General features: G+C 38.1%; 1 protein-coding gene across 1 annotated transcript in view; it reads left to right on the top strand.

Annotated features, from left to right (window-relative positions):
* VAV3 (vav guanine nucleotide exchange factor 3) overlaps positions 1-15,078 on the top strand; it is a 482,681-nt gene that overhangs the window by 321,636 nt on the left and 145,967 nt on the right. The window contains exons 18-19 of the mRNA XM_044675502.1: positions 2,152-2,174; positions 13,034-13,079. Coding sequence (XP_044531437.1) covers positions 2,152-2,174; positions 13,034-13,079 — 69 coding nt within the window. The remainder of the gene's footprint in view (positions 1-2,151; positions 2,175-13,033; positions 13,080-15,078) is intronic.

The following is a 15,078-nucleotide window of genomic DNA, read 5'->3' as shown; positions in this document are numbered from 1 at the left end:
TAATATAATATAATATAATATAATATAATATAATATAATATAATATAATATATTACAACTAGGGCAGTGCTGGCAAAGATTTTCAAGTTTGTATGCCCACACTGCAATTTCAAGTTGCTCGTGAATCTACCCACATTACCCCAAAGAGTGGAAGGAGGAAGTATGCTCTTTGGGTGGCTGGACAGAGGGAAGGGGCATGTAAAAAATGTCCTTGGGTGCTGGGAAGAGGGGGAATGGAGCAGCTCCCACAGAGTGCCAGCTCTGCACGTGTGCCAATACTTCACTAACTCTGAACTAGGGAGATCAGGAAAGACTGGACCAAAAGGGGCATGTATTATTGTTGTTGTTGGCTTTTAAGTTGAGCATTGAAGGAAATGAAGATTCTGGTAGGTCAAGATGATGGCAAAGTGCATTTCCAGTGTGTATGAATGTACTGGGAATGTGGTGATGGTAAGCAACTACCCGTCTCTAATCACCAAGTATAGATTAGTTAATCCAAGGTATACCAGTCCCCTTCCTGTTGTCTGGCTCCCTTAAATGTCCAGGAGGGTGTTAATGTAATCAGCAGCTGCCTCCTTCATCTGCTGGGGCAAAAGAGGACCCCAGGGCATGGTAGGTGAAGGACTTCTACAACTGCAAGGTCCTGTTTTCCCTGGGAGGTGGACGGAGGGAAGGCTCAGGGTGGGGCAGAACTCCTTTCCTGGACAATACCAGCCTGGGAAAGCCAAGGTGACTTGCATTTGAAATTGATGAAAGGCACCCAGCCACATGGTTTTCTCTAGAAGGAAGGTGACTTTCAGTCTATGCCTTTTTCCTATTTCCACTAATAAAGAATATTCTCTTAGAAAAAAAAAATAAAAGGAGTGAGGGGGGAAAAAAAGGTAAAAGGCGAAAGAAAACTCGTTCTGTTAGCCTCAGGCAGGTTCAGTGTGTGAACCTGTTACAGCTGGCTAGGTATACGCTGCCATGGGAGTCCCTCCCTGGAATTCTGATTATGGGACTCCTTAGAATTCATAAAAGTCATGTGAATTTTAAGGTTTGAAGGGATCGTAATCCAATCCAGGGAATTAGAGGGACTTACTCAAGGTCATATGGCTGATGAGTGGTAGAGCCTCCCCCAGAAGTCTTAATATGTCCAATTTGTACCCCACTGCCCGTTACTTACCAAAGGATCTAAGATCTCGTGAAGTCTCTGCTTTCTTCCTTGATAACTTGGTTCTGCTTTCTCTTTATGAAATCACTCTGGGATGGAAAAGACTTGCTGTAGTATCTTGGTTAAATGGTGCTTCCCCAATACCCCAGGAGGAGCTAAAGATCACCAAGTTTGTCAGGGATGAGCTTAGCGGATGGCCCATGTGGGCACATGATCCTGTTTGTCAAGTTTTGAAGAAAGCAGTGTGTGGTCCAGCTCTAGTATCGAATGATCTATTTTTTGCCTTTCTCTGGTGTTCTAAAGATCTCAAAGCACTTTATAACCATTATTCACCTTCACAGTGTAACTAAAGATTGTTATTCCCCTTTCATAGACAGGCACACTGAGGTCAAGAGCAAATGTCGAATTTTACCTAAGTCACAAAAGAGGAGAATAATCATAACTTTACAATGCAGTGTTGATTTTCAGTTATTCTTTTTGGATCCAAGTTGGGTCAAAGAGAGATGAGAATTGTACAAACATAACCCAAAGTGTTCATGTGTATTAGTCTTCATTGTTTAACTTGTAGTGGGAACCTAAACATATGGCACGTACATGCAATTTGGTGAGTTTCAAACCCTAATGCCAGCTTTATAGTAGTAAAATTGAGAGGAGACAGCTTTCTCTCATGCGTAGAAAGTTCATGCAAACCCTCTACTTGAGCAGCTTTTGTGGTTTAATTATTTGACACTGCTTAATAAGCAATTCAGGGAGTTAAGTATAGCCTATAAGCAAGCCATTTAGAGCTCTGAGTCATTTTCCTGGCAAGCCAATCAGGTCAGAGAACCAGAGTTGCAAAACAATAACTAGCCCAGCCCTAGGGACCCTGGAAATATATTACAGGTATCAGTTAGGAAAACAAAGCTTTAGTGTTTTAGCAGGCAGCAGAGCCCAGACTGAGATTTCTAGTCCAACACAATTGCTTACACTGACAATGCCCATTTTTACATTTGTTTCAGAACAAGGGACGCTCAAACCTGAGGTAAGATTAAAGTTTTTACCTGCTTGCTTTCTGCATTGTTTGCTAACTTGAGCAGAAATGGTTCTTTTGAATGCAAAATGTACATGATTTTTTTTCCATTAAAAAAATATGGACATAACCAGTGGTAAAAGAGCAGTCAAATACACGTGAATGAGTTGCACTGAGCAGTTCATGGGGGGGGGGGGGTGGAATCAGAGTGATCACCATCCTGTCTCTTCTCAAATTGCTTTTTTATTTTTTCACTGATTAATAGAGAGATGGGAAAACTGAAGCTAATGGCTCTAACATTAACATGTTTGCATTGAAATGGTACTCTTTTAAAGAATGGATCAAAAACAAAGTTTAGGCTATGATACGGGTCTAATACCCAATAGAAACCAGGTGATGGAAAGGAGAGAGTATTGGATTGGACGGCCCCTTGATGCCATTAATTAAATCAACACATATTTATTAAATGCCTATGCAAGTTAAGATGAGAAAGGTATGTTGGTTTAGAGAAAGCCTTTGGGAGAAAAGAAGACTGGAACTTAAGATTCACCTATGACACATTGTCTCTGTGACCCTGGATATGTCCCTTAACTATTTAGTGCCCCGAGGCAATTCTCTAAGATGACAAATTTGCAGAAGTGGCTGCTATCCATTGGCAAGGGAAGTTTCTTCAGCAGCGCTTCTAAAACTAAGGTCAGAGGATCTTCAAAGACACTTTCAGAGAGTCCTGGAGGTCAAAACTATTTTCACAAAACGCAGACATTTTCATTCCTATTATCTATTGAAAGATATAACTAATAGGAACAGAAGTTCTTTAGGATCTGGTCTTGGATAACCTTTTAGAATGTGAAAAAGTCGGGAAATAAAAATGTTTGAGAACTATTGCTCTACATCAGTGAAATCGCAGGAATGACCCATTCCTATCACCCACCTCTACTCCCCTCCAAAAAAAAAAAAAAAAGAAAAAGAAAAAGAATATGCAAAGTACTGTGCTAGTTATTGTTGACAAGGGGGGAAATGAAACCATTCTTGCCTTTAAAGAGCTTGTATTCATTTTCTGGCTCTCTCAGAGGAGTATGTAAATAATTTCCATAACATCTTGGACAAGCTGCTTCTACCTTTCTGAGCCTGTTTCCCCATCTGTACCGAAAAGAGCTGGAGTAAATGATTGTGAAGGCATTGCATTCCAAGTCTATAGATTGATTCTCTGACTCAAAATCAACCAATTGGAAACAAAATTTGACAGGGCACTGAGTTTTAGAAAAGTCAACTTGCACATGGAGAAAATCATTCTGCTATTAAATCCACTGACCCCCTCTCCTCCCAACAAAGGAGAAAATCCCAGTCTCAGAAGGGTTATTATTATCCCCATTATTCAGCAGGTAGACAGTACACATACTGGGAATTTTATAGGAATGGATGAGGTTACCGTCTGCAGTAGGAAGGTGGATGGCCAACCACTTGTGGATATTGAAAGTTCTGTCCCTTTGTTTGTCGAGGGATCTAGTTTCATGTTGCTGGTGCTTTACTACTCAGACGCACAGAGATTAATTAGCATGTCTCAATGACCTTGACCACATCACGTGATGATCTATTAAAACTATGCAAACTTTAAACCTGGCTAAATGTTTATCACTAAGAAGTTTTCGTGAGTTATTCGACTGCAGGTAGAGTCTTCTCATTTCTGATGCTAGTTAGAAATATACTGCTCTGGACATGTCGAAGTTTATGGAAGGAAAACAGAAGGAAAAGTTCATTGGGAAATGGGGCAGGTTTTCAGAGCACCCTCATATGAGCATTTAAAACTCTAACTTCGCTCCAGTTGTAAAGAGTGTAATTATAACAGGAAACAAATAAACAAAAAATGACAACAATAAAAAAGACAGAACTAACTGTTAAGATGAAATTTAAGATGGGAGGAAATAGAGGAACCCCAAACTCACAATTTAGAAATCTTAAAGTAAATGCTCTTATTAGCTAAAATAATGATAACAATAATATTAATAATAATAATATGATGATGATGATGATGATGATGACAATGTTGATGATGATAATGGCTAGCATTTATAAAGTGTTTGCAAAATGCTTTGTATGTTTGATCCTCAAAACAGTCCTGGAAGGTAGGTGCTATTATTTTACAGATGAAGAAATATAAATTTGTAAGAGGTTAAGTGACTTGTCCAGGCTCACACAGCTATTAAATATCTACCATGGGTTTCAAATCCAGATTTTCCTTACTCCAAGTTTAATGATTAATCTGTTGTGACATCTAGTTGTATATGTATACATAACAGACATATATAAGTAACTTATTTGTACAAACACCCCCTTGCCCTTTTAAACTCTTACTTTCTGTCTTATCATTAATTCTAAGACAGGAGAGGGACAATTGGGTTAAATGAGCTGCCCAGAGTCACACAGCTAGGAAATGTCTGAGGCCAGATTTGGACCCAAGTCCTCCCACCTCTAGGCCTGGCACTTTCTCCATGGTCTACCTAGTTGCCCCCTGAAGTAACTTATTTGTAATGAATTCATTGGCATCTGAGACATCAATCAGTCTAGTCCAACTCAATTTATAGAGGAAGAAACTGAGGCCCAGGAAAATGTAAGTACCTTCCTTAAAGTCAAAAGGACATGTAAGCGTGAAGCTATTTCACAATTGATGTTATATCAATGTGCTCTTGGTAAGGTAGCATTTTGATACATTCTCAAATTACACGTTTTATCTGAATTTTGAAAAGTTTAGCAAGAAGTACAAAGGGTATTGAGAGAAGAAGCCCTGCGCTCTTAACCTTGGTACTGACCAGTATGGATCCCTTTCATTGATAGCACTTTCTCTCTCTTACTGAATCTGAAATCATCCTAATCTCTCAAGATTTAAAGTGTATCAGCAATGCAGCACTGTTAGAGTCAAAACTGAAGTTCAACGCCACATTCTGTAGGAAGGCTTCCTTTGGTCCCTCTGAGTTTTCAACCCTCCCCTCTTAAGATTATTTTGTCACTCTCCGTACGTATGAAATAAATATGAAGTAGCCTAGTGTTGTCTCCATCAGAATGTAAAGTCCTGGAGGGCAGGGACGGTTTTCTTGTTTGTTGGTTTTATTTTGTTTTTATTATTTCAGCATTTAGCACCATGTCTGGCACATTGAAAGCTTATCCTAAGTACTTGGTGGTTGATGCTTGAATTATTATTTCCCAAGTGGCAGGCACTGAAAGCTCCCGTCCATCATCCCACTGATAGAGAACTCATGATCTCCATAGGAATATCCATGCTGTCCATACCCCCAAAAGAAAACATGTAACTTTCTGTCTACAGTTATGCTTATTGGAATTCATCTGTAAACTTCTTCAGTATTTCTCCAATGAGGAAGAAGCTTTTAGACTTACTGTAAAACTCTAAGAAATAGGTAATTATTTTGGTCAAGGTTGCCAGGAATGGGATATCAAGAGATGATAAAATAGTAAGGTTGATCTATTCTATTAATTTTTCACCAAACCTCTATTGAATTATTGATGTTTTCCTGGACTGGCTTATTCTTTTTTTTTTTTTTTAAGATTGAAATTTATAATATTTTGTGGACTGGCTTATTCTATTAGGGATGCATACCTTGACTCTACCCCCACATGTCAGGAATTTGATCTCTAAGTTTTTTTTTTTTCTTAAATGAAAGCGTGTTCAGGGGCAGCTAGGTGGCTCAGTGGATTGAGAGCCAGGTCTGGAGATGGGAAGTCCTGGGTTCAAATGTGGCCTCAGATACTTCCTAGTTTTTACCTACCTAGTCCTTACTGCTTTTCTGCCTTGGAACTAATATTTAAATTCTAAGATAGACAATAAAATTTTTTTTAAGTATGTTCTAATTAAGTGATGAAAAGCAAGTGGATCTATGCCCAAAAAAGGAAGTAGTTCATAATTTTTAAAGAATCTTAACTTCTCTCAGGTATTTCTACACTCCACCTCCCTCCCCCTTAAATGCCCACTCTCTCATCATAGGAATGAAGATGGGGTCAAAGGAAAAACACACCTGGTTCTACAGCAGTCGTATAGATTCACCTCAGGACCCTCCTAATGTTCCTAAGACTGTCCTGTAAGGTTAACTGGGAATTAGATGATGTCTACACTACAGTCACCATGCACTTCCTAGTCTCTATAAAATGAAATAACATATGTATAGTAATGACAACAACAACAATAACAGTAGTTGATGCTTACATAATACTTTACAGTTTCCAAATTATTTTATATACATATATTTCCTCATTTGAAGCTCAAAATATTCCCTTTGATGCAAAACATTTGTGAAAATATTTGTATAAATGTGCCCATTTTATAGATGAAGAAACATGAGCTTAAATGACTTTCCAATGACCACAAAAATAATAAATGTTAAAAATTGGGTTTGATCCCCCATATTCTTGATTCAAAGTCCACCGTTTTTAAGCTATCACTTATTTAATAGATTTTTTAGGACCCTTACCTTCTGTCATAGTATCGACTCTAAGACAGAAGAGTGGCAGGGGCTAAGTGATCAGTTTAAGTGACTTGCCCAGGATTACATAGCTAGGCAGTTATTTGAGGCCAGATTTGAATCCAGGTCCCTCCAACTCCAGACTTGGTGTTTTATCCACAGAGTTAGCTAGCTGTCCCCTATTTAGTAGATGATGAAAAAGAAGCCCAAGTATGTTCAGTGACTTGCCTTATATCACACATTTAGTAGAGGCAGGATTCAAACACAGCTCCTCCCCCTACATAATAGCACATTTTCTACTATACTTCATAAAGCAGTTTAATTTAGTTCAAATAATTTGTTAGTGCCACACATTAAATAGGCTAATCCCTTTTGCTATTCCAAAAGTCCTTTTTTACATGATAAGTTACTGTGACTCTCTATTGTTTTTGCTAATGAAGCACAAAAGAACTCCAGAAATCCAGAAGTTGGCCTTCCTCCTCTCCCCTCTGTATCCTAAAAGATATCCTAAAAGTAACAGTTAGGCTAAAAATTGTAGTCAGAAAGCTAAGTGTGCTCGTCCTGTGGCTTGCTCGCTAAGTATAAACTTGTCCTGAATTTAATAACTCACAATGTATTTAATAGCTATTATATCTGACAGTCATAAACTAACTAGTCTTGGAGGCAATTTGCTTTCTGGAAAGGCAGAGATATTGAAGGAACACTCCATGTTCCTATGAAAATTGGATCTAAGAGTCTGGGGGTGGATGGATGAAATCTGACTAAATCATTACTGAAAATTGATCGACTTTTTGAATGAGTAGAATTGAAAGGTAAAATTTAAAGTTCAAACACAAAAATACCCAAGCAAAAGGAGAGCAAGAGATAAGTGAAATCCTGGCCTTGAAGAGAGGAAAAAAGGAGAAGAAATATACGTAAGTGAATGGGAAGCAAGTTAGCCATTAAAAAATCAAGTACAAATCTTAGAGCTTCAAGCAGAAATGAATCTCTTCCTTCAGGGAAAACTCCCACACATAATACATAGGTCTGCCTCAAGAAAGTGAAAACCTCTTCAAATACTGTCTTGGCAGGGAATTTTAAGGCAGCAGAAGTTTTTCTGATTTGGCACAGCATTTTCTTTCCCTTTGGCCCCACCATAGATAGAATCCCAGAGTTACAGGAATGTCAGCCAATGTTCTGGGCTTAGGTGAGTGGGCGGGGACAAGATTTTATCAGGAAAGGGCAGAAAAATTAGGGAGTGGCAAACTTGGAGAACACCTTCACCGAGGACTTTAAATAAAAGTTCAGCAGAAGTCATCCTGGTGTTTGGGAACCTCCTAAGCATTTTTAGAATTGTAAGTGGTCAGGGGCAGCTAGATAGCACAGTGGATATAATCCTAGGCTTGAAGTTGGGAGGACCTGGATTCAAATCTGGACTCTGACATTAAGTATCTGTGCAACCCTGGGCAAGTCACTTAAACCCAGTTGCCTTGCCCTTGCCACTCTTATGTCTGAATTCATACTAAGACAGGAGGTAAGGGTTTTTTTTTTTAAATTTTAAAAAAAGTAAGTAGTCCTCTGATTATTAAGGGAAAAAACCAAAGACATAAACAAAAACTAACTCATCTTGACCTCTCTAAGAGCCCTGGTCTGAAGGTTCCAAGAGAAAGGTTGCTTCTACTTTCTTTTGGCAATGGTGAATAAAGTGCAACTTGGCTGCTCCAGATTGCTGGAAGGCAACCTCTGCTTCTTAGGGTCACTGATTGGCAGTGATATTTCATTAGACAAAACCAATAGCTTTTGAACCAATGACATAATTGCGGTACACTTGCAGTTTGTGTGGATTTTAACCTCCCTTATCCTAGTGAAATATTTAATGTTGAAATCTCTACCTGAGGATCCACAATGCATTGGATTTATGACCAAATCTGGACGTGGTCCATGGTTCCTATATTCATACTCCTTTAAGGGGGAAGGATCAAAGTTGACCTTAAACTCAAGAAGCCTATTCTATAGTTTGACAAGGTGAGGATTTTAAAGTGATCTTCTTGTAAGGACTCTAGGATAGATTCAACCAAATTACGTTATTTCTTGAACATTCCCACATAGCAGTTGAAGACTGGTAATGGTAATGACCATTCCTATAAATTAAGAGGAAGGCGAAATAATGTAGGAAGCAGAGAGAAGCAGAGGATGAGAGTTCCATTTTCCTTCTCTTTTCTAATTACCCTTTCATTTAAAAGTTTTAATTTTTACCAAATCTGACTTAGTGGGAGATGGCAATTTGGTCAAATCTAATGTTTCTTTCTCAGTTCTCATAGTTCATCTTCCTGCAGCCATTTTCACTACTCTTTGACTCTTTCCCTAGATACTTTCTTCTCTTCGGGTTTTTGTGATGCTATTTCTCTCCTGATTCTCTTTCTGGATTCTTCATCTGAACCACACCCAATAAGTGTGTCTATCCTCCAAAGTTCTGTCCTGGTCATTCTATTCTCTTTTCATTCACTGCTCTCTCACTGGTGGATCTCATCATCTCCCTTAAGTTCATTGACCATCTCACTTCCTAGATCTATATTTCTAGTCCTCTCTTCTCTCCAGAATTATAATCACGCATCATTAACTAGTTCTTGGATATCTCAAAGTAGATGTCTTCTGGTCTTCTCAAACTCCACATATCCCAAACAGAACTCAATATCCTCCTCTCCCTCACCACCTTTACCTCTTTCCAACTTTCCTATTATTGTTGAAGGCACCATTTTCCTCTTAAATAGCCAGGCTCACAATCTCAGTGTCATCTTCTATTTTTTACTCTCATCTCACATGTCCAATCCACTGACAAATCTTGTAACTTCTACCCTTATAACATATCTCATATATATTCTCTCTTCTCCACTCACAAAGCCACCACCTTATTTCAGACCTTTGTTAACTCTTGTTTGGGTTATTGCAATAGTCTTCTGGTTGGTCTCTATGCCTCAACTCTTTCCCCACTGAGATTCATCCTCCATTTGGTTGCTTAGATTTTTTTAAGGCATCAGCATTACCAAATCACCCATTCTGCTTGGTGAGCCCCTGTGGCTATCTGTTATCTCCAAAATCAAATGTAAAATTTGGCTCTTCTTACCCTGGTACCTTCTTAAACTCTCCTCCTAACACATACTATAATTTATCTATCCTCTTCTGCTTTCCTGAAATATGTCAATTTATTTCTCATGTCCATACCTTTATACTAACTATTCCATAGACCAGTATTCTCTACTCCCTTGCCTTCACCTCTTAGTTTCCCTGGCTACCTTCAAGACTCAGTCCAAATTCCATCTTTTTCAGGGAATGTCCCTGCTACCAATGCCTTCCACTCTCAGAAAACTTTCTGTCTACTCTGTGGGTATCTGATATATCTTTAGTAATTTAGGAATTGTCTCCACCATTAGACTATAATCATCAGAATATAATATTAGAATGTAAGCTCCTTGCAGATATATTTTTGCCTTTCTTCGTATTTCCATTGTTCAACACAACTCTTGAAACATTTTTATTGTTGTTCAGTCATTTTTTCAGCCATGCCTGACTCTTCATGACCTCATTTGGGGTTTTCTTGGCAAAGATACTAGAGTAGTTTGCTATTTCTTCTTCAGTTCATTTTACAAATTAGGAATCTGAGGCAAAGTTAAGTGACTTGAAATCACTTAAATGATCATTGATTGGCTGACTTGAATGATAATTAAGCTGGTACTTCTCTATTTAAACTGGGCAAAAAATACAGTCACTACCAACCCCAATTCATATTTTTACATCATCTCTCTTTTTTTTTTCTACTAGATAAAATGTCTAAAAACTTTGTAGCAAGAAGCCAGTTAATGCATATGTTATAGATAGCTGAATTAGATACAGATATCATTCTCTAAAAGTAATTGAATTTCTTTTTTGATAGGTCTCATAGAAAATGTCTCCAATGTGATCTATTCTTAGACTCAGCATTTTTTCTAGTCTACTGGGAAGAACATGAATGCAAAAAAAAATGTTTTCAATAGGGGATATTAATAACCCTTAAGTAGATTGAATTTTTGGTTTTTAGTAATACAATTGTCCTGTCATCTCATTGTAGTCCTTCCTAAAGTCATCATTCTAATGTGGTCAAATGGGACACTTCCTTCAAGGAACTTGTTGGTAGATTTAGATCTGAGAAGGATCTTTGAATTTATCTCATCTGACTATTGCTCTTTATGGATGAGGAAATTGATACTCTGAGAGATTAAATGATTTGTTCAAGGTTATACAGGTAGTAAATGGTAGTGGGGGATTTTAATACAGGTCCTTGATTCAAACTCCTGCTTTCTTTCTTTTGTATTACTTTCTGGCCAAAAGCAATTCACTTGTATAAGTCTCCAGTGTTTTCCTCTCTTATTTATCAGGTACAAGATCTTTCCTTCCTTCCTTCCTTCCTTCCTTCCTTCCTTCCTTCCTTCCTTCCTTCCTTCCTTTCTTCTCTCCTTCCTTTCTTCCTCCCTTCCTTCTCTCCCTACCTTCCCTCCCTCCCTCCCTCACTCCCTCACTCCCTCCCTCACTCCCTCCCTCACTCTCTCCTTCTCTGTCTGTCTCTCCACGTCTCTGTCTCTCTCCTCTCCTTTTCTGTCCTCTTCCCTTCTACTTCTCCTTCTTCTTTTTCTTTCATTTTGGATCTGATCTATGAGGTCATTTTGTATAAGGAACTGCCTTGTTAGAAAACTCTCTTAACAGTGCAGGTTAGCACTTGCTTTGGGACCTAGGAAATCTAAGAGACTTGTCTGTAGGCACTAAAGGTTAAGCTACTTGCTCAGAGTCACACAACCAATAGGTATTAGAATTAAGACTTGATCTTAGATTTACTAGATAACAAGGCCAGCTCTCTATCCAAGTTGCTATGACTGCCTCCCATGAGTATTGGCTAATATATAAAACATTGTGTTTTGTTCCAAGGTTCAATTAAATAGATATAGAGATAAAGGGGTTCTGGTGATGATAATTAGTATGAACAAGTGCTGATTTCTCACCTTCCTCATTCATCAAATCCATCCAGAAGGAAAAAAAAAAGCATTGTGGTCCTGTTCCCTGTAGTCGAATGAGAAAGTCTATTTTTTAAAGTGCTTAGTAAGCTTTAAAGGGTGAGCTATATGCCAGCTTATATTGGTGGTGATGATAGTTGTAGTAGTAGTAGTAGTAGTAGTAGTAGTAGAAGTCAATGTAATTTTTATAGTTGTTATATCAGTAGTCATCCCCATACATCTTAAATATTGGCAGTAGTATTCAGGTGATTGAGTGGATAGAGGATCAAAGCTCTGAGTTTGAATCTTGACATATATATGAATATACTTTCTATCTTTGTTACTTGGACAAGTCACTTAACCTCTTTCAGTGACCTCATCTATAAAAATAGGAGTATTAATAGCACCATTTTACTGGGTTGTATCGAGGATCAAATATGATAATCTATATGAAGTTCTTGCAAATTTTAGGTTAGCTATCATTAGTATTATAATTAAATCCAGCTAGCAAGTATATATTAAATATCTACTTGCTATATTCTAGCCCAGTGGTTCCCAGACTTTTTTGACCTACCTCCCCCTTTCCAGAAAAAAAATATTAGTTAGCCCCCTGGAAATTAATTTTTTTTTAATTTTAATAGAAATTAATAGGAAAGATAAATGCACCTGTGGCCATCACCGTCTCCCTGGATTGCTGCAGCACCCACCAGGGGGCGCTAACGCCCACTTTGGGAATCACTGTTCTAGGCAATAATGCTGGATGCTGAACATTCTTCAAAAAAAGCAAAGCAGTTCATACTCTAAGTGGGTTACAATCTATAGGGGGATGTGTATACACACATATGAGCATATATAGATGTATACAAAACTGATCAAAAAGCTATATTTGCAATACCTACAAAGGAAATCAGATGTGAAGAAAATTATATAGTGATGGCAAGCCATTGTTGTTCAGTCAAGTCTGACCCTTTTTGAACCTTTTGGGATTTTCTTGTCAGAGATTCTGGAATGCCTTGCTATTCCTTTTCCAGCTCATTGTACAGTTGAAGAAACTTAGACAAACAGGGGTAAGTGACTTACCCAGGGTCACACAGATAAGTGCTGAAACTAAAGCTAAAGATTGCAAGCTAAAAGGTGATATTACTGGATAGACAATTCTCCTAGAAATTATTTATAAAATATAAAATCTATTTAGAATATAAAATTTGGGGGTAGGGAGAGGAAATTAAATATGCTGAAAAGAAGATTTAAGACAACAAGACACATAGGCACCTAATATTATTATTTTCAGTTGAAGCATTTCTGCTATTTGTTCTGCCTTCTAAATCATGATAGTTTAATATCTCAGAAACTACCTGACAGATGCCTTTGATCTTTTTTTTTTCTTCTTTTCACTACACAGAAACCACGTAATGGACTTCGAAGACTTCCCAGACAAGTGGATCCAGGTTTGTTCCATGTTTTTCTTTAGTGATAAATACAGTAAAGTTTCAAAAGTTTTCCTTCAGAGTCAGGCCAGTTTTGAGCCTTTGTTAGCTCTCAGAATACTACCTGTTCTGGTGATCAGAGAAGAAAGTTTTAAGTATCCATCGATCAAAAGACTAGAATGCTGTCAAGGGCAAGGTCAAGATGACTTAACTACCATGCTCCTGATGTTAAATTCTTTTTAATCAATTACGAAACTGAATATCTCCTTCCTGAATCAGGTTCCAGGTTCATCCTGACAGCTCCATGTCTCCTTTCTACTGGGGTCCAAAGCAACCAAAGAAACTTCACAAGCTTGCAATCCATTTTTTTTTAATACCCTTACCTTCTGTCTTAGAGTTAATACTGTGTATTGGCTCCAAGGTAGAAGAGTGGTAAGGGTAGGCAATGGGGGTTGAGTGACTTGCCCAGGGTCAAACAGCTAGGAAGTGTATGAGGTCAAATTTGCACTGAGGACCTCCCATCTGTAGGCTTGGCCCTCAATCCATTGAGCCATCCAGCTGCCCCCAAACTTGCACTTCTTAAGAAAAATCAGAAATCAAATGAAATGGACAGCCTGACCACCTCCAGAGATTCTTCTTTTCTCTTTATGCTCTGTATAATATTTTGATATTGCATCATTCATTTTGACCAATATTCTTTAAAAAGCATTCCAAGAAGCTTTGTACACAAATATACAAATATCCCCTCTAGAGACCAATTATTTGCTTGAATAATAATCACTTCTAAAAAAATAGTTCTTCTATTGAACACTGAGATTTTTCTCTGATCATTGCCATACTGGGATGGTCTTTAAAAATGTTGTTCATTTCACACTTTAATTATTGAAGATTTGGTACGTCAACGTTGAGAGCATCGCAGACAAAGTTTATACAAGCTATCGCTCAGGGTTGTGTGGTGGCAATTGGAGGATGAGTTAAAAAGCTGAGGTGTTTTGGACTATTTTTACTGGAAAGAAAGATTCTGTGGTTGGAGGTTCTTTGTGGTGGTTTTTCGCATTCTTCCCCCAACCCCCCCTTCTTTTCATTATTACCTGTGTTCACTTGGCTATAAACTGAAGCTTTCAAAGAGTTACAGCTTTTAAACAAACCACACCCATATTATTCATGTCAGAGTTTATGAGTTGTCTTAGAGGATTTATGGAAGCTTTATTGCCTCTGGTCAGAGGTTGCCTCACTTGTATTCTGGGATGAGTTTAAAGCTTTTGATTCTGGGAGAAATCATGGCCAATGTTTTGTAAGGTTAGTTGTTTTTTTTTTTTTTTTTTTTTTTTTTTTTAATGTTTCTAACTTTCACAAGACAGTGCTATGTGCAAGTGTATTTTGTTAAAGGGATTCACTATGGAAATCTGATATTATGCAAAGTACCAATTAGGACATGATGGTTTTCATGGTGACTTGATGCTCAAGAATGTAAAAGTGTTGCTGGGATAACCAAAGAGTCTGGTGAATTTGAACAGCAAATGAAAGGACTCTATATCAACCTACCTCCCTGTTGGAATAGTTCTAGTAAAGCAGACATATTTATTACAGTTGCTAGGTGGCAAAGTGGATAGAATACTGAACCTGAAGTCAGGAAGACCTGAGTTGGAATCTAGCCTCAGACACTCACTAACTGTGTGAATCTGGGCACACCACTTAGCTTCCCTTGGGCCTTAGTTTCCTTATCTGTGAAGGGGAGAAAATAATATTTACCAGGGTACCTAGTGGTTAGAGCTCCAGGACTGGAGTCCAGAGAACCTGGGTTCAAAACTGGACTCAGACACTTCTTAGCTGTGTGACCCTGGAACAGTCACTTAATTCAGCTTGTCTTACAGAGAAGAGAAAGAAAGAAAGAAAGAAAGGAAGAAAGAAAGAAAGAAAGAAAGAAAGAAAGAAAGAAAGAAAGAAAGAGAGAAAGAAAGAGAGAAAGAAAGGAAAGAAGGAAGGAAGGAAGGAAGGAAGGAAGGAAGGAAGGAAGGAA

Source organism: Gracilinanus agilis, chromosome 4 (assembly GCF_016433145.1).
Source record: "Gracilinanus agilis isolate LMUSP501 chromosome 4, AgileGrace, whole genome shotgun sequence".
Classification (NCBI taxonomy): domain Eukaryota; kingdom Metazoa; phylum Chordata; class Mammalia; order Didelphimorphia; family Didelphidae; genus Gracilinanus; species Gracilinanus agilis.
The sequence above is the reverse complement of the archived record's forward strand: the minus strand, read 5'-3'. Positions and strand labels throughout refer to the sequence as shown.